Consider the following 23,434-nt stretch of genomic DNA (forward strand, 5'->3'; position numbering starts at 1 on the left):
AACAATAAAAAGAAACAGCAACATTATATTCAACAACTGCTTCCTGGGTTTAATCAGTTTAGGTAGGGCCTGGTTGATGTTCTTATTACTAAATTACACAGAAAATTTCACTGTTATTACTGACGTAAAATGGTGTGTCCAGTATCGCCAGCAAGATCTTCCTTTTCCCCCTCAAAAGTATGATCTAAACATGCCAGTTTAATGACATTTATAAAACGTTGCACACAAGTAATCACGTTATAAGCACATGCAATATAACAACTGCGTGTGGTTTCCTTTAGTCGTTCTGTGATTGCTATTACTAATATACGCTAATATACAACACCAAAACAAGAGTGTTTTCAAGTTTACTTTCTGCATTATTGGTCTCTCACCTTACGAACTCTGAAGAACCTTATATATTTCTTAAGTACACTTTACAAGATAGCAAATTTGAAAATGAGAGTTTTATATATCATAGAACAACAATTTAAACTCAGTGTGTAAGTGTTGTGCCATCTATATAAAACGCACACGACTTCTAGTTACATTTAACACTATAAATACCTCATAACGTTTCATTGTTTAATTAACTTAACTTCGAGATAACATATGTCGAATTCTGTACAAAACTTTGCCAGCATTGTTTTTAATTATATAAACTCTGGGTGTGTATGTCCCTGGGGGTACTGCTGTAGAGCACTGGATTTCGGAGCTAGTAAGCTTGATTCAGTGTGCGCAATACCATAAAATATTTCCCCGAATTTTAAGCTGTGAGTGTGTTATAAAGGTTACAGTCAGTTTATTTAATATAAATGGTATGTAGAAAGGTAATATTGACTAGTTGACCTCTCTCTCTTTGGTCAAGGCCCAGCATGGCCAAGCGTGTTAAGGCGTGCGACTCGTAATCTGAGGGTCGCGGGTTTGCATCCCCGTCGCGCCTAACATACTGTTATAATGTAACGGTCAATCCCACTATTCGTTAGTAAAAGAGTAGCCCAAGAGTTGGCGGCGGGTGGTGATGACTAGCTTCCTTCCCTCTAGTCTTACACTGCTAAATTAGGGACGTCTAGCACAGATAGCCCTCGAGTAGCTTTGTGCGAAATTCAAAAACAAACAAACTCTTTGGTCAATAGTTTAAACTTAAGAGTCGGTGGCAGGTGACTTTAGTATCTTTGGTGTAGATACAAATTACAAAAACAATAAAATTGTGTCTTAATTTCACTGTCATCTTTAGATGTTAAACCATTGGAGCCAATAATGTGAAAAACGTAATATACGTATGAAGAAAAGCTAAATAAAATTGATTTATGCAGACTCTACTTACTCTTTGAATGAATATCCAGGGCATTCGTTGTGTCAAATATAAAATCTTTATTAAGTGTTGTAAAATAAGCAGGGTCTTTGTAAAATTAAGTAAATCGGACTTTAGTTTTCAAATTTGCCTTGAGTTTAAGGACTGGAAAGGATTAAAGACGGTTAATCGCAGGTTAAAGAACGGTTTAAAAATTCAGTGATGTGTGTATATACATATATACTTGGTTTATGGTGGATTTTCGAGCATTCGAAAATGTTGGAGAATTATGTCATAACCCTTTCCGTGAAAACACATTAATGTAGTGAGATGTTATTAAACTAGCTAGAGTCAAAAGATGCAACATATTTCAAAAGAGTTTGTTTGTTTTAAATTTCGCGCAAAGCTACACGAGGGCTATCTGCGCTAGCCTTCCCTAATTTAGAAGTGTAAAACTAGAGGGAAGATAGCTAGTCATTGCCACTCACTGCCAACTCTTGAGCTACTCTTTTACCGACGAATAGTGAGATTGACCATCACATTATAACGTCCCCACGGCTGAAAGGGCAGGCATGTTTGGTGTGATGGGGATTCGAACCCGGGACCGTCAGATTACGAGTCGAGCGCCCTAACTACCTGTCCATGCCAGGTCATTTTAGAAAAGAACTTAATATTTCTTCGTGGAAGCTGGAAAACTTATAAAACCAAGCGATTTAGAGGAGCAACGAATTACAAAACCGTTCTCCAAACTAATTGAGTAGCGCTTTCACCCACAAAATAAATAAGTTTATAAGTTTGGTTTGTCAGTAATCAGAATTTTTGTGCAAGGTTACAAAAAGAAATATTTGCATAAACGTATCCGTAATTTTCAATTGATAAACTAGAAGAAAAGCAGCTAGTCACCAGCATTTATCGCCAGTTCTTGGGCTAATCTACCCTGACAAATGTCTAGAATATAGACCTTCCGATACTCAGCCCAGCATAATCTTTACTAGTATCAAATTTTGCTTCCAATTTATACAAGTCATAGTCAAACTCTTGCGTATTCATTTGAGAAATTATTTATACAGTCAAGTTCATAAAGCTAAAAAGTAACCTAGATTTCCAGTTTGTATTAAATTAGTGAATGAATCAACTTTATTTGTTTCATTTTATATCGTACAGCATTTCTTTAAACTTACACTGGTTATTTTAAAACGTAAATCTTGAAAGAATTCAGTGAATGATATTTGTTTATTGCTTGCAGAATAATAAATATACATAGAATGTTATTTTGAATTTATTGCCATTTTGCATTCATATAAAGCCTTCTAATTCATAAAATGTCTTGTATAACTTTAGTAAAAATTAGGGGCGGTAATATAAAAGAGTTACAAAACAAAGTAATTAAAGCTACCTACACTAAATAGTCTTTTATTTCTGACACAGTGAGTTAATGTTTCATGATTGTTCAGTTGTTGTTTTTTTACAATACGATTATTGGAAGTTGGGTTCGCAAGTCATTGATGTAGAAACCATCAAACGTCGCATACAATCCATTCATATCGAGGATATAGAGATTTTTTAGAAGGCCTAAATAACAGACATATAAATAGCGGCAAGCAAACGAAAAAAGAGCAAAAGAAAGTAAAGCCATCGGAATGAAAAGTCTGGTTAAACACACAGCTGATCGTCTTGGAAGTGAAAGGCCTACTTTTTGATATATTAAAGTAAAAGTAACAGTTTTTTTTATATTTTAGAAAAACAATTTGCCTCGGCAAAGGGTTTTCTAAATTAATTGAACCTGCCTATATGGAATTTGCCAAAGAGCAGACGAATGTCTGGAAGTTCAGGATACAACTGCAGTACCTAAACGATGGAAACTGAAAACAATAGTTCGGTTTGTCAACTGAATAGGCCTAAGTGGACTTTTGACAAAAAGAAAAGAACTGTATAGAATATAAAATACAGCTATGATCCCCATAGTGCAAATATTTTTATACATACATTTAACTTGTTTTGAATATATATATATTATTTTAAAACACGCGGAGCGCGTGCTGTTCATTTATTGTTCGAATTTATCGCCGGAAAAGTCAGACACCTATTGTACAAGAATCCTCAGTCCAACACGTCCATGTATATATTATAACTTACTACATATAACATAAAAAAGTAAGGTCCTGACATAATGATTAATGTCATCAACTTCTGATCAAATCGACCAAAAACTAAAATTAATCATCTCGATAATGAATGCAGTTAATTCAATACACCGCTCTTACTTTCAGTGATTAAGATGCATTGATTTATCAGCCAAGCATCCCACTGTTAGCCGTATTTCCAATTACTGTACGTTATGGGTAAAAGCAAAGAAGAATATATAGTAATATGTCAAGTTCACTAATAGTATCTCGTGACGTTTAGCCAGCTAAGAAAATCTAGGTTAGTACAAAATCAATATGCCAAGCTAATAATGAAAAATAATCTCCACAGTCAAAATATAAGTAGATTATATTGATTAATTTACCCAATACTCTTAATGAAAGTAAGACTAATAAAAAAATGGAACTTAAATGTAAACATTTGTTTGCCTCGAGTATCGTCACTGATTCCATGTTTCTTGAAAGGCGTGACACGATGTATGCAAAATTTCATATATTTTTTTCTAACAACGCCTAGTAACCAAGCGGAGCTCAAAAGGCTTGATAGGGTAATTATAAAATAGCGCAACATGTACTGCTGCAACACATTACTATGTAGTTGGTTAGCAATCTTTTCTTGTGGTGTGGTGTTCTGTGGGAAAGTTACACAGGCTGTCTTCCATCGTCCTTTAATTTGAGCTACTGACTAGAAAGAAGCAGCACCTTACCACCCACCATCCACGCTAAGGAATGTGCTGTTACTCTTATAACGCATCCACAACTAGAAGGGGCGAGGAATGTTTCGTGGTATGGTACGGATTGGAATTCGGATAGACAGCTTCAGAAGCCAGAGGGCCAGCCCAAGTCGCTTGCAACACGACTGTGCAAATAGTGCAACGAGAAAAAGTAAAACTAATCTATTTGAAGGTAAAGTAAAAATAATTAATAACACGGAGTGAATGACAAAATCGTACACTAAACAGTAAAGATAAAATATGATAATTTAAGGGAAAAAATTAAATTTATAAATCCTACTGAGAAATGTGTCTAGTCCAACTTTAATAGTTCCTTACACATACGTTTATTTCACAGATCAAGTAACCGGAAATTAATTGTCTTTAGAGCAAACCCAAAATAACTAATATTCGGAAACACTTACAATGAAACCTAACATTTCAGTAAACATTAAATTTCTTCAAAACCAGATACAAAGCTGACAAACATTACAGCAACATCATTTATAAAATACAATGCAACAGCTGCCACGATTTCTGTATTCGAGAAAGAAGCAGAAAAATGGAAACCAGATTCAAAGAACGCAAAATCAAATAAGCCCTACTTATACAAGAACTCAAACCAAAATTAAATTTATACCTATATTAGTTAATAATCAAACATCTGACTGCAACGCCCCCTACAATCCGGTACCCGTTTACACTCTCGTCCCTTAGACATGCTCCCAGCAACAGTCAGTTGCAAACTTTCTTTGTTAATCAGAAGATGACGTAAGAAGGTCAAAATGTTGTTCTGTACTTTATTTTAATTAAAGTTTTAATACCCATACCAGTCGTCTATAGAGTACAAGCCCACACTGATCTATCTGCCATATTCACAGCGGGGAGTCAAGTTCTGAATTTTAGTCCCACCGGGGGACTTAGTAGGAGCTAATATATAAAGTTAAATATAAAAAAGTAACCCAAATATATACACGAAAATTACAGTAATAATAATAATAAAAAAACAAAATGTAACAATAATTACGAATACGACAATTAAAGTAACTGACAGAAATGAATGTAACATTACATAAAAATAAAAATCTTTTATATTTAAGGCTTCATTAATTTTAGTCAAAACTTAAACTAATGCAAAGTAGAACTAATGATCGTCGCCATACTAAATATCGTTCATTGTTTCCTTAAAACAAGAAGACTGAATTACTGGATCGCCAGTTTTTATGAATGTTAATAAACCAGATTAACATAAGGTAATGCTAATGAAAATTTAATAAGGACTAGAAACAAAATAATTAAATAATAACATAAGGTAATGCTAATGAAAATTTAATAAGGACTAGAAACAAAATAATTAAATAATAACATAAGGCAATGCTAATGAAAATTTGATAATGACTAGAAACAAAATAATTAAATAATAACATTAGGTAATGCTAATGAAAATTTGATAATGACTAGAAACAAAATAATTAAATAATAACATAAGGTAATGCTAATGAAAATTTGATAATGACTAGAAACAAAATAATTAAATAATAACATAAGGTAATGCTAATGAAAATTTGATAATGACTAGAAACAAAATAATTAAATAATAACATTAGGTAATGCTAATGAAAATTTGATAAGGACTAGAAACAAAATGATTAAATAATGTTGTGTAATTAATTCCTACCCGAAAAATCTGATTTATACGTTGCTTAGTTGAATGCATAATATTTACAATTCACTTAATTAGCTTTGTTCACAACATCGCTAACATAAGTTATTTCTGTCGCATTCTAGACGGCATGTTAAGCCATCCTACTGATAGAAAGACCTTGGCGATACTGGACATAGCAGGTGTGGTGTGGCTGTCGTGTTCGAGCATACTCTTTCCTTCTATTCATAAGTAGTTAAGGCACTCGACTCGTAATTTGAGAGTCGCGGGTTCGAATCCCCGTCACACCAAACATGCTCGCCCTTTCAGCCGTGGGGGCGTTATAATGTAACGTTCAATCCCACTATTCGTTGGTAAAAGAGTAGCACAAGAGTTGGCGGTAGGTGATGATGACTAGCTGCCTTCCCTCTAGTCTTACACTGCTATATTAGAGACAGCTAGCGCAGATAGCCCTCGAGTAGCTTTGCGCGAAATTCAAAAAACACACAAACTGTCTTTTTGCATGTGCAACATTCCATAAAACCATCATCTCCCAAAACCCCAAAATAGAGCGTGCGACTACGGTTAGATTATTTTTGTCCCCTTTTTTTCTTCCCAAGAACTAAAACTCAGTAGGGCATGTCCAGATTAGCAGATGCGACACTTATGAGCGTTTGATCCCCGAGACTGAGAGGTGAATGCACTACAGTGGTTCCTCTCAAGTTCTTGTGACGCGGAGTGCGCATTGCAATCACTTAACGTATATATATATGTATATATATATATATACATGTGATGTACTTTTTTGTACAGTAATAAATTAAGTAACTCCTTTGCTGAAACAAAATCAATTAAAAATTATATATAGATTTGCATATTTAAATTTATCTACAGTGTGTTTCAAACCTTGAACCCAGCAGTTACATTTCGCTCAATCCTGATGAAAATTTTAAATCGTATTATAGAGAACACAGAAGTTTGCGGTCAGTAACTCTTTATTCCATGTAACCTGTATGCCAACTACAACATTGCTGCTCAGGCCTAATATTAATTACAGACCTCATTACTAAATGGTGCAAATATAATATGTTCCAAGTAGTGACGTCATACGACTGTTATTATGACTCCTCATTATTTTACTCACGGACGTCCAAGTATTCTTTTGAAATCACATCATACGTAGAACAAACATTAAGTTCGTAGTATATTGTCGATCACATAGAAATCTGTAAAGCGTATGGAACTTGAGTCACGCAATCCGTTTCCACAACGATGTTGATTATGAATATAATAACTTCTGCACCGTAAATAACCCTGTCTTTTAACACGTATTCGTAGTTTTCTTTGTTTGTTGTTAACCACGTAGATGTACGATGGGCAAACTGTACCTGCTGAAGGGATAGAACACAGAATTTTAGCACTATAATCACTCAATTAACATTGTATAAAACACACAATGAAGACTTGAAATATTGCTGAATGTATCATCTGGGTAGTAACCTTTGAATCTAATTTTAGCATTTTTGTCAGTTTTACCGGTAGCCTAAATTCGCTATAGACAAGCCCGTTATTTATCATTACCCTTAACCTCGGAAAGGGGTGGTAGTGGGCAAAATTATTGTAGTCGGTTTCGTCCATGTATATGTGTGTCTGGCTGTGTTTCCGCGTGCCTATCTTATAAACAAATGACTGATGTACACAAAATGGAAAGTCAGTATGGGACAGTCCTCCGCAAATTTGGCTTGGACACAAACCCGGATCCGGATTTTGGATCACTTTGAAGTATTGTTTATAATGTTTATAACTGTAAAATGTGATCGTATTTGCGCCAAATTTTATGCGTTCATTAAGGTTGAGATTCCCCATCGCACTACATTCTGGGTCTGAAAAGGATTTTCTGTGTTTTCGAAGGTAAAATTTAACTTTATCCAATATAAACGAAAATCTGGAAAAGGAGCGGCAGAACACTTGGTGTGCAATCTCTCCGATCGCTCTTGTTGTTTGTTTACCATTGAGATTTGTTTAAGTAACAATCTATGTGCATTGTTATAGAATTGATTGGAATACAATCAATAAGAGTGAAACTAAGTAGACTTTATAGGTCAGGTTTTAGGATGTTGAGTGGAAGGGCGCGAAAGTTTACTTGATGTCGCAACGTGTAAGACATATTTTTATTTTTCGTAATTGCAAATTTTGATGTTCAACTATTGACGTGTGAAAGTCTAAAAATAAAGCTTACCAACGATGTTTAGCTACACACTTTGTTTGACTGGGTGTATAGTCTTATCGCATGTATAAAGGTTTCACAAGTCAATTGCTCGTGAGAAAAAATAATGGATTATTTTACAGAGAGTTAAAAAAATCGTTTTACTAAATATTATTCCGTAACTGGTTTTAAAAACTCAAATTATTAATACATTTGTGGTCGATTAAAATTTTTAAATTTCATGTGAATCAGTGGACTTACGGAATTACAACGCAAAAATCCAGGGCTGGAGTCCCGCAGTAGACAGAATATATCTAGCCAGTTATGTATCTTTGCATTAAGAAAGCAACAGTTAAAGTTTCAGTTTTGTTCCCGGGTGGGAAGCCATAAGTAGTCGAATTTATAATGCTAAAATCTGGGGTTTGATTCCACACGGTGAACACAACATGTAACTCAACGTGGCATTGCTCTTAAGGCTGTGGAACCTAATGCGTTGCCTTATAAGTTATAGGTTTTTAACTCGCATGCAAATTTTGTTCATGTTTATTTTTAAATTCGAGTCTATGCATGGTATATATCAAAATGTTTTTTTTATATCTTATCAATATATAATGTTTCATTAATTTTCTTCAATGTTAACTTCAGTATTAAATTTAGTGTTGTTGTTGTTTAAGGGACCAAACTTTTATCTCGTATTCATGTTGAATTATAAAACCCTCTGTGGTGGCATAACAGTGGAGAGTGGTAATGACTAGCTGCCTTCTCTCTAGTCTAACACCACTAAATTAGGGACGGTTAGCGCAGATAGCCCTCAAGTAGCTTTGAGCGAAATTCAAAATTTGAAGAGAATAACATTTTATAGATTTACAATAACAGAACGGTCTATTGTTTGAATTATAAGCTAGTGAGTACGCCAAAAAATAAACTCGTAGCGTACTTCTAAATGCAAATTAAAATTATATAATGCAAAGCTATCTGTGCTAGCCGTCCCTAATTTAGCAGTGTAAGACTAGAGGGAAGGCAGCTAGTCACCACCACCCATCGCCAACTCTTTCACCAACGAATAGTGGGATTGACCGTCACATTTTAACGCCCCCACGGCTGAAAGGGCGAGCATGTTTGGTGTGACCGGAGGACGATGCTGTTTCTTAGTACAATAAGAATAGTCAATCAGTATACCGTTCTACGTAATACTAACCAGCTGAACACCATTCTGTAATATTACGTTCTGATCGAGATAAAAGTGCTTTATATTTTTCACTTACGCTTAAGCAGATAAAATGTTTCAGAAGACTGTGGCTGTTCGTTCGCAGTCACACATTCTTAATTTGTTGAAGTTCGATACGGTGAACTGAAAGATTGAAATTAAATTATAACTACCTGATATTATCTAATAAAGTGTAAAATAATTGTAAAAAAGGAACTTACACACATATAGATATAGTCTACGCATGAACTTCACTTAAGTAGCGAGTAAGTAATATCCAGTTATTTTTAAAACTTACGTGGACATTTATTTCAATGTAAGTTATTCATGATCGAGATCTTGTGACGACACGAGTACACACATCTACGAAAGATGCAACACAACAGATTAGATCCCCCCTGAAAAAAAAAATGGTGACATCCATGTGTTTTCATACATGTGTTTTTTTATTAGAAATAAATTAGTATCTGCATGTTACATATACTTGAAATGTTATTTAGTGTAAGTCAATACAGACACAAAGTCAAAATTCAAATTGAAAAACAGTCTCAACCAATAAGGTTTGAGTGTACTCTTACTCTGAATATGCATGTAATGATGTTGTATTTTACTCTGTAGGTCATATCTGAAGACGCTGGAATGCATAAAAAAATTAAAATGGAAGACATTTTACCTCTCACCAGCCCTTATCCAGATCAGTCTTTTACCTGGAAGTCAGAGCTGAATAATCTGAACTGCGAAAAATCTTGTGCCTCTTGGCCTATGTCTTCTTATTTCAAATCCTGGTCAGAAATTGCCGAATCAAAAACTACATTACATCTACCTACAACTACCATGCCGTATTCCAAAGAAAGGTAATTAGTTCTTTACGTGTTGCAAGTATTCAGTATAACTATTGATGGATTATTTGCACTTTGTGCATTATGGAAATCAAATTTGTAATTCCAGTTTTACTAACTCTGAAATTTATGACTGATCCATCCAGAGACTGTGTAAGTTAAGAAAGAAAGTTTTTGTTACAGTTTATTTTTATGTTGTTGTTTATAATGTAAATGCTATTTATATATAAATATATATTTATTTTATACTCATAAAAGGATGCTTATTAAAATGCTAAGTTTAATAAAATAAGTTATTTGAAAGTTGCATCTTAACTGCAGGTATAGGATATTAGGTGTTTTGTTTTATTGCCTATTTGCAGTTTGGGTGCATTATATTGAAACAATTTTAGAGCCTCACCCAATCATTACAGATCATCTAGTCACTTCCGGTTATGCTCTATCTGACGATGGTGCATCCTGACAATAGTTATACTATGAAGTTTTTGTTGCACAAGGCTGCGTTATTAGACTCTTATGTCAAACGCACAACACACCTCTCTGCGTGTTTTCCATGATCCACCTTGTGTACGAGGATGACGGTTTCCTAGCGCCCTGTTCAATAATCCAAAATCACAGAAATATATTATAATCATGCGGTTTCACTGGTATGTCTTCGTACGGATTAGCAGGAATACATGATTCATTATTTAGTTGCTAGAAGTACTCGACGGTTGAACGGATATGTCAGGGAAAGAACTTGTGTATACGTGGCATCATTTTTGATTATGTGGCGTACTAGGCCATGTGTACTTTGTGCTTGTGAATTCTCAACTGATTTGCTTACCACGGTGGGGTATGACTTATTACAGGACTCTTTCTGATGGTTCTGGGAACCCCGACCAAATTTTATCCATATTTTTTGTTTTCCAACGCTATTATGAACAAGGGAACTCACAGGCTTAGAAATTTCCATTATGAATACATGTTATGTATGAATATTTTGCGTTGGAGAGGGCTGTTATATGCTCTCTCTAAAACAATGCCAACAACTGATACGTGTCCTTCCATCGCTAATTTATATCGGATGTGGTTGCATGTGACTTGTTCACTTGCATAATTTAAATTGTTTTAACATAACACGCTAAATAATACTTAACCCTCTTTAATGTAAATAAATACGCGAACAACCCCAATTTTTGTTATTTATCGATAATAAATTATTTCATTTTATAGAATTAAAGAATATTGTAAATTTGTTATTTTTTAGTGATGTTGTTTGTTTATGAATTTCGCTCAAAGCTACACGAGGGTTATCTGCGCTAGCCGTTCATAATTTAGCAGTGCAGGACAAGAGAGAAGGCAATTAGTCATCACCACCCACCGCCAACTCTTGGGCTACTCTTTTACTAACGAATTGACCATCACATTATAACGCCCCCACAAAGGGCGAGCATGTTTGGTAAAACGGAGATTCAAACCCACGACTCTTAGATTGCAAGTCGAGTGCCTTAACAACTTGGCCATGCCGGGGCTTTTAAGTGATGAAATATCGTTGAGTTAAATGCGTTGCCTCTGGGTTTTTTCAACAATGCATGTCGATACAAAGAAACTCAAGTGTGGTTTTGTTCTTATATAAAAGCATATAATGTATTCGTAATATTTATTCGATATTTTCTACTTATTCTCTGATAGTATTATTCAGTAAACAAATTTTTTTTCAGTGCATAATTAATATTTTTTTCAACTAAAATCACAAGAAAAAATCTTTCACTTTTAAATTGGTAGAGTGTTTTGTATAATAAGATTTATCTGATTATAACTTCTACTTTAACTGGCATTAGTAAGTGTTTTTTACTTTGTTATATTTATAGAAGGTAAAAACAGCCATCTTGGCATTTATTTCCAGTATTACTTGTGGTCCGTCAGACTACATGGGCTCAGAGAGATCACATCTTGAGCAGAGTGATGACGAAACTTGTCCAGATATCAAATCAGAAACGTAGGTCTTTCATTTGTTAGCATTATTGTTTCATGATATCATTTTAAAAACAGGCACCATCTAAAGATGGTCAAATTGAGAAAAAGGTTTTATGGATTCAGTGTGATTGAGCAACTTAGCACTTAAATTTGAATTACAGAAAGGGGCGAAAGTTGTTATACAGTTGAGGGGGAGGAAATCGTTAGGATACGTTTGGAAGGGTATAAAAATTACATAGTTGGTTTTTGTGCGCCAGTTTGTTTGTTTGTTTTGAATTTCGCGCAAAACTACACGAGGGCTATCTGTGCTAACCGTCCCTAATTTAGTAGTGTAAGACTAGAGGGAAGGCAGCTAGTCATCACCACCCACCGCCAACTTTTGGGCTACTCTTTTACCAACGAATAACGGGACTGATTATCACAATTATAACGCCCCCACGGCTGAAAGGACGAGCATATTTGGTCTGACAGGGATTCGAACCCGCGACCCTCAGATTACGGGTTGAGTGCCTTAACCACCTGGTCATGTCGGGCCATATACTGTTGGTATTAAAGAAAATATTACAAAATGACTCAAATCAGCTCAGTTAATATTTGCCTATGAATAAGACGTTAGAAATTAAACTATATTATAAATATACTCAGCTCTTCCTCACTTTGTAAATAACGTTTATTATGAATATTTCTAAAACCTAATTAAAGTGCTATCTTGACACTTAAACTTCTCTACCTTCTTATCTTGATAAGAGAGTTTCTGGTAAAGAAAACTCAAAGGATGTTCAAAGACAAAATTCGACATTTTTTTTTCAGTTGTGATGTATTGTTTGTTTGTTTTGGAATTTCGCACAAAGCTACTCAAGGGCTATCTGTGCTAGCCGTCCCTAATTTAGCAGTGTAAGACTAGAGGGAAGGCAGCTAGTCATCACCACCCACCGCCAACTCTTGGGCTACTCTTTTACCAACGAATAGTGGGATTGACCGTCACATTATACACCCCCACGGCTGGGAGGGCGAGCATGTTTAGCGCGACGCGGGCGCGAACCCGCGACCCTCGGATTACGAGTCGCACGCCTTACCCGCTAGGCCATGCCGGGCCGCTGGTTGTGATGTAACGTAAGATATAGCATAATTAGAAATTATTATGTTATGTACCGTAAATATATTAGTGAAGAATATTTAGTTAATACTATAAAGTACAAAACTTGTATCTTCGATAGGAGAGGAAATCTGGATATGAAATCGTTAAATAGGAATAAGTTAAAATCTATTCAATGATTACCGTTATTTAAAAATAACAGAACATAGCAAGAATTATCTGAATTAATATTTTTTAGCGCTGTGACTCAGATGTAATTATGTGTTTATAGCAGGAAGAATAAGATGTAGTTTAATTTAGGTGAAGTCGGACAAAGCAATTGAAAGGCATTAAATTTTATTCGTATTAAATGTGAATAAGTTAAATGTTTCGTTTTCCGTATCATAAGTGCTATTAAAATAGTCCTTGGAAAGTAGATCAGGTTTTTGAACAAAGAGTAATTTTTAATAAGGTGATATAACTGTATAAAGCCTTTAATTCCTTCAAGAGGTTTTGTCCTCAGGTGTTTCCTGATAACGGTTAGGACAATGGTTTCTCTAAAAGTAAACAAAAACAAAGAAATTCTTTATCAATAGTTTTTTCTAATTGAGTTTTCGTTTTGATGGTAGTATGTAACTCACTGTAAAGCAGCTTAATCTTTAGAACTATAGTTGGTGTGTGTTCAAGTAGGAAGGAAGTTAAATATCAAGGATTTGAGAGATAAAGGATTTTTTTTTTCTAGTGGGCTTTCTTTTCACTTGTCTTTCTGTTACCTGGAATTAAACACATACTTAACGTCTGTGCTTTGTTTATACATTTAAATTGGTATTTTTAAGCATTAACCAAAGGAATTAAATTATATAAAGACGTTCAACTGCTACGACAAATGTTTTAATGAATATTTCATAACTTTGAGAGACCAAATTGAAGTACATATGTGGTAGAGACGGCTGATATGGCTATTAGAACCTTTTATTTAAACACAAAACGAGTAACAACGTTTCGACCTGCTTGGCTCATTATCAGTTTAAGAATCGCTTTATTTTGTTTATTTTATTTCAAAATTTCGTGCAAAGCTACACGAAGGCTATCTGCGCTAGCCGTCCCTAATTAGTAGTGTAAGACTAGAGGGAAGGCAGGTAGTCATCATCCACCCACCGCCAACTCTTGGGCTACTCTTTTACCAACAACTAGTGGGATTGATTGAAACTTTATAACGCCCCCACGGCTAAAAGGGCGAGCATGTTTGGTGCGAAGGGGATTTTAACCCGCGATCCTGAGATTACAAGTCGAACGCCTTAACCCACCTGGCCATGTCGGACCGAATCACTTTGGAAATGTTAAGTATAAGATTGCAGGGGACGCTGTATATATTTAATTAGATTATTATATTGTCAGTCAACAGCGTAATATTGTAAGAGAGTACACTTAATGATATAAATAATATCGCTTATGTAGGGATGACTCAGATTGTTCTTCGAAATGATATTTTAAATATGTCCTCAATGAGTCATCAGAACTTTACAAGTGTTTCCTTTTATAACAATGTATTTGTAATGACTGAGTCACAATTTCTGCGAATGTTTATAAATATCATAGCAAAAACTTTGAATTCCTTATTCTTATTTCTTCTGTTTCTTTTTAGTTACATAATAACTTAAAAAACAAAACAATGAGTCAACCAATTTAACTGAGGTGACGGCCCGGCATGGCCAGGTGGGTTAAGGCGTTCGACTCGTAATTTGAGTATCGCAGGCTCAAATCCACGTTTCACCAAACATGCTCGCCCTTTCAGCCGTGGGAGCGTTATAATGTGACGGTCAATTCCACTATTCGTTGGTAAAAGAGTAGCCCATGAGCTGACAGTGGGTGGTGATGACTAGCTGCCTTCTCTCTAGTCTTACACTACTAGATTAGGGACGGTTAGCGCAGATAGTCTTCGTGTAGCTTTGCGCGAAATTAAAAAAAAACAAATAAACAAACTATGGTGACGTAGTTTAAAATAAAACAACAAGTGAATAAAACTTATAAAAAAAAAGGAAGTAAATGAATGGATCGGTAAAACAAATCCTTTAAAACTATACAAACAAGATAGCAGAGGTGGTATTTTCATCATCTCTACATAATAGCACAGGCATACAGTGTAGTGGAATGTTATCAAACAACAATAGGATAAATTAAACTCGATTGTGATTAAATAGATACATATATTTCTAGGTGTTAATTCTTATCTGTGATATTACGAAGGGATGTTGTAATTGCCCCTCCTACTATCTTGTTTCTATTGTTTTTGGAGTGTGTGTGTGTTTTCTTATAGCAAAGCTACATCAGACTATCTGCTGAGCCCACCGCGGTGAATCGAACCCCAGATTTTAGCGTTATAAATCCGTAGACATACCGCTGTACTAGCGGGGCCACGTTGTTTCTACAGTATTGGTATTAGATATTACATTTAAAAACCTTTTGTTCTTCTCTTAAAAGGGCTTTAATTTCTGATTTATTTATATTTGTTCCTCTGTTTAATATTTTACTATTTTCTATAGTTATGTTTATTTTATTTAAGCAACAATCACCATGTTTGTCTCTGTGTGTTTGTTTACTGAAACTGGTTTATACTTTTTAGCTTGTTTCTCAAATGTAGAATTCATTACAGTTGTTGTATTGTATTTGATACAAAAAATAAACATAGTATTTTTCAGAAACTTTTTCACATAATATAGTTTATGTTTTGGTAGCTGTTTACCAGAATGTTATGTTTGATTGTAAGTTTGTTTGTTTTTTCCAAATGATAGTTAGTTTGTTACTGATATTCGGTATGTAACGTAAGCATCAGAGTAGTGTTTTCTTGTTAGATGTTTCATTGACTTCAGGATTGTTGGTTGACTACCCATTGTGTCGTTGACTGAAGTTGTTGTGTTTAACTAGCAGATGTACATTGACACAATTCAACGGCAATTTTCCTAAATACAATAAAATTTAATAATAAATAAATAATAATAATTTAAATAATAAATTTAAAATGTGAAGTCAACCTAATATCTTGGATCAGAGCAGGCAATGCATTATCTTTTTCTAGTAAACCATTCACAACAGTATTTTGTCATTTTATATTTTATTTCAACAAGGAAAACTGTGTTGCGTTCGTTTCTAAGTAAAGGAGGTTGAATGAAATGAATTGTTGGCAAAACTGTTGAGTTTCTATGCAATGAATGCACCCAGGACATAGAATACCCAGTTTGGCTAAATAGCCGAGAGGATTTTTTTGCTAGATGCCACCGTCCTTTGTCATTTTACTGATCGCAAGAAAAAATCACTACCGAAGTGAACGCTTTTTGGCAATTTTCATTTTTATAAGAAATGTCAAAAGAAAGATATTCAATTGAATTCAGTTCGATTTATTTGACATAGTACATTAAAATCATACATATACAAAACACCAATATAAAATATAATACTATATATATACTGATACACGTTTTTCTCTTTATTCGTTTTTTTCCGTTCACGTTTCTATATTTGAAATATTTGTTTTAATCAGTTGGAGCAGGAAGTCCACGTTGTGTCGTTAAATCTCTTTTGGAAACGAAAAATATTTTTTTTCTCAGATTGACTATTCAATACAAAGAAGACTGACAGATCGATGTTGATACTGATATTAAATTTTAGGAGTTGCAAAAAGAAATTTTCTTTTTGTTGTTATGTATTCTCAAAAAATAAGCATCTTTATATACATACATACATACACAATAGATACAGTTAACCGTTCAGTTGATACAGAGCGAGACAGAAAGGCAGACATTCAGTTATTATATGTATAGATTTTTTCTGCAGATTTAGGAGGAAATTTTATTTTAATTAGTCGACTTCATCGTTGAGACTTTCAGGTGAGAAAAGTTTTCTAGTTGTGTTTGTTAAATTTTTTAATATGTTTAGTTTTTTGTTTCATGTGTCGAATCCAAGGGAATATACAGTCAAATATGAGTGATTTTTTTTGTGGAGTTTTAAAAATTGTGTATCTGATTTGATGACATATAGGTTCAGAGATCTTAGTTTTCGTATTTACTGGTGAACTTAATATCTAAGTACGTATTCATACACGCACGCATTTTTAATTAAAAACAAACAAATGCAAACGCGAAAATGTATTTATACAACATTTCTTTTGTGTACATTAATTTTCATTCTTCAATAATGTAAATTTTTTAAATGACGTGAACATGAAATCTCCAATGAACGAAAAACATGCGAGTTGAGAAAGCCATCGTTATTATCTTTCTGAATACCATATTCAGACTGTCAACTTTAAAACTAAACTATTACGAGGAATTTACCTCGTCTGCGAATGAAACATCTTACATTATGTAGTCGGCCACACTCAAGGGAATATTTTGTCATCTTATCCTATATTTAAATTGTTACAAAGGGCTGTAGACTAGTTATTCTATTCTGTCATTGTTCAACCTATCACATATAAACCATGATGGACTTAGGTGCACAAGTAGGTTAGATTTACAGTTTGTAAATACGGAAAAAAATTTACAGAGATACACATATTTCATATTTCTTGGTTTACCATTTCATGAACTGTCTTTACTCATCACATTATCATTTTTCTTTAGCTATCAGAAAAAATTACAATATCCAACTTTCTAAGTCAGTGTCCCCTTCTCAGAAGGAAATATTAAGAAAGGTACAAAAAGTCAAGCAAGAACCATCGTGGGATAGCAGTCCTGAATGGTATGATTTACAAAAGCAGTCAGAGTACGAAAAGCCCCAACTAACTACGTTTGTTGAGTCAGAAGACCTGGTGTCAAGAAATAACCGTTTGAAAGCAATTAAAGGCAAGTATAAGCTCTCCTTTCTACACTTTGGAAGTTTTTACATCCATTGTAATAAATACCGTTTCACTTACTTACTTTTTTGTGCATCGTAAAATCCTTGATTGTTTTTCTAGGATGAATTGTGAAATATATAATCTTTTTTTTGTTGCGTGAGAGGGGAGGAAATGAAAAGATAAATAATTGGTATAAAATGTTGTAGCAAATACCAAGTAGCTTCAGAAAGCTTTTAAGCTTTTTATTGTTTAAAAAAAGCAGTGGAATGAGGTATCTTAACTATATCACTTAGAAATGACTCAAGTTCTTGGAGTTGGGGTCTTCTTAGTGGCATCGAACCTTATCAAATATTTCTTAAATTATTTGTGTGGATTGTATGTATCTGTAGAACTGGTATTTACTCATATCATTAGAATAGCTATCACATTGTTGGGTTGTTTCGTTTCTGTAGAAAGAATATATTATACAAGCCAGTGTTATCACAGAATGTGTGTGATTCAGCAACTCAAAAAATTTTTTGCTCATTTTGGAATGGTGTTTTTCTTGTTATATATCCATTATTAACAAAAGGTCTTAATTAAATACGATAATAACAATAATCATAGGTAACAATTGTATCTTTCCAGTTTGCATGGATTGAAACCAATATCGGTATATTTCACAATTAAAAATGGCCCGGCATGGTCAAGCATGTTAAGGCGTGCGACTCGTAATCTGAGGGTCGCGGATTCGCATCCCCGTCGCGCCAAACATGCTCGCCCTTTCAGCCGTGGGGGAATTATAATGTGACGGTCAATCCCACTATTCGTTGGTAAAAGAGTAGCCCAAGAGTTGGCGGTGGGTGGTGATGACTAGCTGCCTTCCCTCTAGTCTTACACTGCTAAATTAGGGACGGATAGCACAGATGGCCCTCCAGGAGCTTTGTGCAAAATTAAAAAAACAACAACTTCACAATTAAAAAATGAATAAATCTATAAGAAAAATCTTATTATCATACAGATTTCACTTCTCCTTAAATTAAAAATCATTTATATTGTGTTGTTTTACGCAGTTTTCTACATTGATGTATTTATCCTGGTGATGTGTAAAGTTGTTCAGATATGTAGGAGTGGCAGCATGATACATTAATAACAGTTTTTAAATCATATATTAATCACTTGGTCTCAACTCTGAAGTTTACAAGTTTAGATATTTTTACATTGTTCTAATGTACTGCATTACAGGTTTTGTTGCTTTAACGGCAAACTTTCTTCTTTGATTTGTATCTATCATAACCTAATTTTAATTATTTATTGTGCGTTGTCTTTCTTGTCTTAGTGAATATTGAGAGAGAAGGATGTCTAATGTCTCGTGAAGTTCAACCATCATCTGAAGGTGTAGATGTGAGTAAGGAACTTAACCAACTTCATTCCCTGGTCCAAATTTATCATCTGCAAGAAGAAGCACAAGATAAAATAATGTCTAAAGTAAAAACTATCATCTTAAAGTACTGTGATTATCTGGCTAAGACAGATTTGAAATATCACAGTGAAAGAAAGGTTTGTGTTGTCAACTAGCCCTAATTTTAACAATGTATAACAAGGTAGCACACAACCTGCCAAACTAACAGCTTTGTGATTTAATGTTGCTCATAATGTGAATTTAATGTTACTCGTTACTTTATAATAATTATTTGATAACTAATGTTACATATTCCATTATCTAGTGGTCTAATCCTCCTTTTTTTAAGTATAAACTCTTTTTATGTAATTTTTTTAAAAAAGGTGAAATATTTTGATGATACCTGATGTCATTCATATTTAAATTTCTAGTTAATAAAATAACTTGACAACTAATCATTAGACTCTGTTAGGCTTGCAGTCATATTGAGATAATCAAAAACCTGAAATTGTTTGGTTTGAATTTCGCGCAAAGCTACTCGAGGGTTATATGCGCTAGCCGTCCCTAATTTAGCAGTATAAACTAGAGGAAAGGCAGACAGTCATCACCACCTACCGCCAACTCTTAGGCTACTCTTTTACCAACGAATAGTGAGATTGACCGTCACATTATAACGCCCCCTCGGCTGAAAGGGCGAGCATGTTCGGTGCGACTGGGATTGGAACCCTCGACGCTCAGATTACGAGTCGAACGCCTTAACACGCTTGGCCATGCCGGGCCAAACCTGAAATTACTTGTGTTTATTACTATAAATACTCCTTGGATTATCTTTAAAAATTTAATACACTTACAGTGTTAAGCGATACGATATTATTTTATAAAAGGTTTATGATATAATAGAAAATGCTTAGAATTTGGTGGTAAAATATCCAACAGGGCTTGATTTATACAACATTCTAAGTTCAACAATAAAATTACTTCAGACAAGTAAATCATAATAAGTCTAATTTCTACAGCTTAAAATTGTTTATGGTAATATGAACAAACGTATAAAAATTGTTAATTTGGCCTTAAACACCCGAGTTAAAAATATACAGAAAAATTAACATTTTGGCTTCGCCGAAAATTCCTGCAACTTATAATTAGCGTAGCCTACATTTGTATTCGAAGATTAATTATGGTGTAAAAAAGTGATAGTTAATAGTAGAATATTAAAGATTTTAAAAATATTATTTTAATAGACTAGTAACAGAGACTACTAATACAAACTAGTAACACAGATTAGAAAAATAGACTTGTAACATAAACTAGTAAAATGGACTTGTAACATAAACTAATAAAATAGACTAGTAACACAAATTTCTGACATAAACATCTGGCTGGTTACTATTAAGGTTTTTATTGCATAAATTCACATTAATCATTATTAACATGGATACGCGTAGAAGTCAAAGAAAGAAATCTAAATGGTATTAGTGTGAACAAACGTTTGAAACATAATACAACGTGGAGCTAGCTTCCAGTAATTACAAAATAAAACATATGAGGATGTCACACCTACTGCTAACCCCGCCAGCCATATGGTAGTAACGTTTCTCGGAAGTGAAAAATGCAAAAAAGATGGGAGAAGTCACATTACTAAAGTAAGTACTATATCTTCATCAGTGGCATTAACATCTTGTTCTAACCAAGGCAGAGAATACTCAACAAAGGCGTGTGAATATATATAGGGGGGGGGAATGATGTGTGGAATAATTACTTAATAAAAATCGTAAATATGCATGTTAATTATTTCAATGGTTTTTTCACTTCCTTTTTAATTAAATAATTCAACAAAATAACAAAAATAAAGTTTCGCACAAGCTCGGTATTGTAGTGGTATTAATATTTGTAACGTCTTGCCATAGTGTTTTCCTCTAGTATTATTTTCAAGTTTTGATTTTTCTAAAGTTGAACGTCTGGCATGGTCAGGTGGTTAAGGTACTCGACTCGTAATCCGAGGGTTCAAATCCCTGTCACACTAAACATGCCCTTTCAGCCGTGGTGGGCGGTATAATGTTGCAATCAATCCTACTATTCGTTGGTAAAAGAGTAGCCCAAGAGTTGGTGGTGAGTGATGATAACTAGTTACCATCCCTCTAGTCTTACACTTCTAAATTAGAGACGACTACCGCAGATAGCGCTCGTGTAGCTTTGCGCGAAATTCAAAGCAAACCAATCTAAAGTTAATCGTTACTCAAATACACAAACAATACCAGATAGACTTCTACATAGTACAATAAAATATTTTGATTAAAAATTGGCGAAAAAATGAGTTATTATGCGAACTAGACAGGTATTGCATATATGATGAAGAGAGACCTAAACACCTCTCCCCGTTAAACTTGTACATCAGGTATTTAAGATAAAATCAAATTTAAAATAATAATAGTAATAAAATAGTGTTAAAATAAAGCAGGCCACCTACGTTCTAGACTTATTTAGAAAGAAAGATAGAACAACATAAATGGACATTGCCCTGAAAAGGACCAAATTTAAAGTTATGCTATTACTTCAGCCATTTTGTATTTACTCTAAATGTATTAATCAGGTCATTCCAACTAAGTAATGGAAGGAGGAAGAGGTCTAGTGTACCTGACCCTCCTGGGTATACAAATATATATATATATATAGATACCCAAACACCTATAGACAGATGGATACTAGCAATAGGAGGAAGAGGTCTCGTGCACCTGACCCTCCTGGGTATACAAATATATGTACTCAAACACCTAGAGAGAAAGAGAGAGAGTTGATCGTTTTCAAACAATCTGAATTTATATTAATCTTAAAACAGTAGATGAATACAACTTTGCTCATTCTACTGTTTATGGTCGGATGTCCATTTCAGTCTTTGGGTTTCATTACCTTTCCTCGGGAGCATTTCTCAAACTTAATTTTGTGCTAATGTGTATCTTACTGTTCTAGAGGCAGCATTTACATCTGTATTCAGAGCAATTTCATTAGTAATATCTTTACTTGATTGTCTTCTGACTGAGATGTTTCAAAACAATTTAGCATGAAGCCCGAAAAACCTCAGACGCCCTGGCCAACGATCACTAACTAATCGTTCAATATGAAATATATAAACAGTATACATTCTTAGATACCTTACGTTCATTGCAATTTGTTTTTTGAAAAGATATTGTTTTATAATAGTGATTTCAATAAATGACATTTACACCGAAAGTATTTCTCTGTCTAGTGTCATGGAAGTTTTAAACAGAATATTTCTATACGTGCTGAGGCATTCTGAAACAGTGTTGGAAAACAACTAATCTATCTCTGAAAAAATAACACACTAATCTGAGATACTTAACATCAATTTTGTAATGTTTAATTTTTCTACCTCTTCATAGGATTTGAATAGAGCGGCTACATAAAACACTTGATCACTAAAACTTTAATCTCTATAGGTTCGTCATACAATATTTCAGACCTCAGAGCTGTAACTAGATTTATATTACTGCAAGGCATAGTATGACGATCTGTACTCTTACAGACTGTGTACCAGTATGCCACTTTCTGATTGGTTGAATGACATCCATTCACATTGTAAGCTATCAACATACGCTGTATGCACCAGTATATAGTTCATTTTCACAGGATAAAGTATTACGATTTGCCTTTATACCTTTTAAATCGCAATTTCCAGAATTATTTCCAATACTGTACGTAGCCACAGAACCGTCGCATTACAAATAAATATAAAGTACGTGTGTCAACTATTTATTGTTGTGATTTAAGTGTATCAAAGTAATTAAACGACATTCATCAGATTATTGTATATATACCTAATACAAACAAATACGTAGACAGGTAAATATTGTTATTAAATTAGCTCTTTGTGTGTCAACACTAATGATAATAAGCATTTCTAATATTTACCAACCATTTAACAAACTTAATATATCGTAATATATTTACGGGATTTGTAACAGAACTACAGGAGTAATAATAGTTAAAGCTAATCCAAATTTCTGATCAAAATAATCTACTTACATTGATCAGAAATAATATATATATATATATATATATATATATACAGCTAAGAGTTTCAGCACATTTAATTAAGTATAATGTTCAAACTACGTTACTTATAATGAAAATCCTATATTAATC

At 34.0% G+C, this 23,434-nt stretch overlaps 1 protein-coding gene and 1 long non-coding RNA gene across 2 annotated transcripts in view; one reads left to right on the forward strand and one right to left on the reverse strand.

Annotated features, from left to right (window-relative positions):
- Positions 1-23,434, forward strand: part of LOC143228385 (ski oncogene-like) — a 57,676-nt gene that overhangs the window by 25,668 nt on the left and 8,574 nt on the right. Inside the window, exons 2-5 of the mRNA XM_076459649.1 lie at positions 9,804-10,039; positions 11,913-12,005; positions 17,685-17,899; positions 19,211-19,431. Of these exons, the coding sequence (XP_076315764.1) occupies positions 9,804-10,039; positions 11,913-12,005; positions 17,685-17,899; positions 19,211-19,431 (765 nt within the window). The remainder of the gene's footprint in view (positions 1-9,803; positions 10,040-11,912; positions 12,006-17,684; positions 17,900-19,210; positions 19,432-23,434) is intronic.
- Positions 6,764-9,587, reverse strand: LOC143228128 (uncharacterized). The gene is made up of 3 exons (XR_013015208.1): positions 9,484-9,587; positions 9,244-9,329; positions 6,764-7,163 (listed from the first exon to the last, which is right to left on the reverse strand). It is a non-coding gene; the product is annotated as an uncharacterized LOC143228128 (long non-coding RNA).

The sequence above is a fragment of the Tachypleus tridentatus genome, chromosome 10 (genome assembly GCF_004210375.1).
Source record: "Tachypleus tridentatus isolate NWPU-2018 chromosome 10, ASM421037v1, whole genome shotgun sequence".
In the NCBI taxonomy this organism is placed as follows: Eukaryota; Metazoa; Arthropoda; class Merostomata; order Xiphosura; family Limulidae; genus Tachypleus; species Tachypleus tridentatus.